This window comes from Eimeria mitis, genomic scaffold (genome assembly GCF_000499745.2).
Source record: "Eimeria mitis Houghton genomic scaffold, Emh_scaff3006, whole genome shotgun sequence".
NCBI lineage: Eukaryota > Apicomplexa > Conoidasida > Eucoccidiorida > Eimeriidae > Eimeria > Eimeria mitis.
This window is the reverse complement of record NW_013571350.1, coordinates 3129-7061: the sequence shown is the minus strand read 5'-3', so window position 1 is coordinate 7061 and position 3933 is coordinate 3129. Positions and strand designations below refer to the sequence as shown.

At 37.7% G+C, this 3933-nt stretch overlaps 1 protein-coding gene across 1 annotated transcript; it reads right to left on the bottom strand.

Moving 5' to 3' along the window:
* Nucleotides 1-565: 565 nt before the first annotated feature.
* Nucleotides 566-1121, bottom strand: EMH_0061250 (acyl-CoA dehydrogenase, putative; the record flags this gene model as incomplete). Its single annotated transcript, XM_013497906.1, has 2 exons — nt 566-837; nt 1016-1121. The coding sequence occupies 2 exons, from the start codon at nt 1119-1121 to the stop codon at nt 566-568; spliced, it is 378 nt and encodes a 125-aa protein (XP_013353360.1).
* Between the last annotated feature and the right edge of the window lie 2812 nt (nt 1122-3933).

The window sequence follows — 3933 nt, the reverse complement described above, 5'->3', positions numbered from 1 at the left end:
TATATATATATATATATATATATATATATATATATATATATATATATATATATATATATATATATGTTAGGTACCCGTGAAATAAAATAAAATAAAACAAAACAAAACAAACCAAACCAAACCAAAACAAAACCAAAACAAAAAGCAAAACCAAAGAACAGAACAAAACAAAAAAAAATAAAACAGAAAAAAAAAATAAAAAAAAACAAACCTGAGGCAACCATTTGTTTTTTTGTGTTTGTGTGCCTGCAGCTGCAATGGCGCTCATTGCGAGGCCAGAATGAACGACAGCAAAAGTAAAGAGAGAAGCATCCACCCGCGCCAGCTCGACTGCAACCAGTGTTGCTTCTACGTTGCTTAGACCTGGGCACCCTGCAGCAGCAGCAGCAGCAGCAGTAGCAGCAGCAGCAGCAGCAGCAGTGGCGGGGAAAAGGAAGAGCAGCAATAGACAGAGAAAAAACAGAAAAAACGCAAATTTCATATTTCTATTTTACCTTATAAACAAAATAAACCAGCCGATACAAAACTAAATCTCCTGTTGCTTTTTCTCCTACTACTACTACTCCTACTGCTGCTGCTGCTGCTGCTGCTGCTGCTGCTGCTGGTGCTGCTGCTGCTGGTGCTGCTGCTGCTGACCGTATCCTTTGATTTGTAGACCAGCCGGACCAATGGCTCTGCATGCATCGAGGAGCCGGCGATCGAATGCGGCTGTCTCCCACAGCTGCGCAGCAATGGGGGCTATCTGCGTTTCACAAATATCTCTGACTCGTCGACGTAGCTCTTCTTCAGCAGCAGATAGGTCCTTGCTCAGCTCCAGGAAAGAGAAAGCGTCCAGTACTATACACCAGAGCATCAACACACACACACAATATTTCTGTTTTTTTTCTAGCTTTTTTTGTATAGGCATGGGTGTGTAAGCGTGCATAGGGCTCAATGCAGGTAAGGGGAATATGTGCAGCCACAGTGGAAAGATGAGGTGTATACGCAGCTGCAGCTGCGACCGCATCCGCCTTACGCTTATGAGGTTGCCTCGGTGGGGGCTTTGCTGCACCAGACACGGGCTCCTGCTGCTGCTGCTGCTGCTGCTGCTGCTGCTGCTGGCGTTCTGTTGAAGGCTCCATTTTGTGGCGAAGGAGAAGAGGAGGAGAAGAGAGGGGAAGGGAAAGGAAGCACGAGGCAGCGGCCGGCGTGTGGGGCCAGGGGGGGCAGCAGATGCAGAATCAGCGGTGAAAATGGAAGAAATATGAAACTACAAACACTTATAAGTTGACAAAGCAAAGAAATAAAACAAAATGCAAAGGATTAAACAAAAAACAAGTGACAGCTGCTACCGCTTTCCTCACCGCGCCGCACATTGAGGTGTACATACACCTCACGGACCAGTGGAAAGCGACCGCAGCCGACGGGCGCCAGGCGGCGGCGAATCTGTATTTTTTTGTGAAATTCAGAATAAATATATTTTATTAATTAATTTAATTAAATATATTTCAAAAGATTAACAATATTTCGCGGCGTTTTCCGCCTGCTTTTTATATTGCAAATTCGCTCGCTTTCTGCGCCCCATGGTGCAACGGCCGTAGAAGCCGACAACAGCTGTCGCCTTCATGGCCGCCTGAGGATGAAATAAAGAAATTTTTTTAAATATTTAATTATTAAATTAATTTATTTTGACAATTTTATCGAATATTCACAAACTATGGGGTTTAATCCCGGCTTATCGAGGCAGCTTCCTCCTCTTTCGTTTGCTCTGCCGCCGCTGCAGCCACCTCCTTCTGATAATAAGAACGCCTCTAAAGAAATAAAATAAAAATAAAAATTAAATAGCCAATAGATGAATGTTGTTGTTGTTGCTGCTGCTGCTGCTGCTGTTGCTGTCGTGTACGTATCGTTTCAGTGCTAATTAAATATCCTTACAAATAAAGCAAATGGCTGTTCTCGTTGTTGTGTGTGTTTTGTATTTGTTTACACTGTCTGAACCAAAAGAAATAAAACAATTAACAAAATTATATTGTTTTTGTTTTGTTGTTTTGTTTTTTTGTGAAGCCAAAGAAAACCCGAAAAACGAATTCAAGAGGAGAAGTAAAGACACCAGATGCTGTTTTGTTTGTTTTATATTACCCTTTTTTGTTATTTGTTTGTTTTTGTTTTGTTTTATTATAAACCTGTTTATAATTTGTTTATTTTATATTTCGTTATAGACTCACTCGTGTGTTGTTTGTTTGTTTTGTATGTTTCTATAACCTGTACATAATTTATTTTTGTTTTTCTTTCTGTTTTTTTTCTTTCTTTTTTTCTTTTTTTGGTTTCTCTCTATCATTTTTTTCTTTAGCTTTATTCGGATCTTCTCCTCTTTTTATTTTTCTTGTATCTGCCACTTGGTGTATATATTGTGTTTGTTGTTTATTTTTTTTGGTTTCTGTTTGTTCTTCTTGTGTATTTGTTTTATTTTTTTCATTTATATCTGTCTGTGGTGGTTTATTTTTAAGATAATATTCAGCTGACTGTGTATATTTGGGGTGTATATACACCGGGAGCGCGGGTGTATTGGTAGCTTGTATATGAATAGTAGTGATGGTATTTCTCCACTTATTGTTTTCTTTAAAAAAACTATAAACCCCCTCAATAGCAGCAACAGCATTCATATATATCTCATCGGGGGCCCCCAATGCCTTACCTATACGCACAGCAACAGAGGGGCCCCTCCTTATAACCAGGGGGGTACTCTTATAAGCCTTCAGCACTTCTCGCTGCAGCGTAGAGGTCCCCACACGTATAGGCAAAGGAAGCCTGAAATAAACACAATAAAATATAATATATTTATATTTATTTATTTATTTGTTTGTTTGTATGTGTGTATCATAATATAATATAGGTATGCGGGTGGATGTATACTAAAAAAAGAAAAAAAAAAGAAAAAAATGAATGCTGCTGCTGCTGCTGCTGATGGTGCTGATGCTGCATGCAGATAAGCTACACAGCAGCAGACAAAAAAAACGAAAGAAACACGAGCAGATAAACACAAAGAAAAGGAGAGAGATATATGAAAAAGAAAAGAAAAGGAAGAGCAAATGAGGGTAAGAAGGAGACAAATAAAACAAGAAAGAGACAAGTAGAAGAAATAGGTGGATAGGTACAGAGACACAGACAAAAAAGGAAACAAAAAAAAAAAAGAAAGCAGAAACAAAAAGATGGAGAGACAGATATAGATAGATATAGATATATATAGATAGATAGATAGATAGGTAGATAGATAGATAGATAGATAGATAGGTAGATAGATATATAGATAGATAAACAAATAAATAAATAAATAAATAAATAAGTAAATAAATAGGAAGCAAAAATAAATAAAGAAGAATAGCACGAATAAAGACAACGACGAGAGGAACATATATAACAGAAGAAGAAACGCAACTAAAAAAAAAAAGTAAAAAAAAAAAATAAATAAATAAATAAATTCATACTTGTTTGCGCTGTGAAAGATTTTCCCGAGTGTATTATAAACTTTTTCTTTGACGGTGGTATCAACGAGAAAGAGGTCATAAGCATTGCATAGATTTCTTTTATCTATAAACTGAGGATATTTCTTTGGTAGTTTTTTATAAGATATAACTCGAGAAACAAAAGATAAAGAAGAAGCGCATGCAGCCACAGCATCTTTCCACTTTCGCTGCGGGTCTCGTACTATTAAACAAGCCTCAGCTGTGGCGTCGTGCGGGCTGTGCGGTAGCTTGCTGAGAAACAGAAACAAATACAAGAAGAAAACAACAAAAAATAAATTAAATAATATTAAATTCAACAATAATAATTATTATAATATAGAAAAGTAAGAACGAAGGAGGAGGGGTGCTGGAAACGGGTGGCGATACAGCAGCAGAAGAACAGAAGAAAGGTTTCTGGTCAGTTTCTGTAGTTTTCAGTGTGAGATAGAAG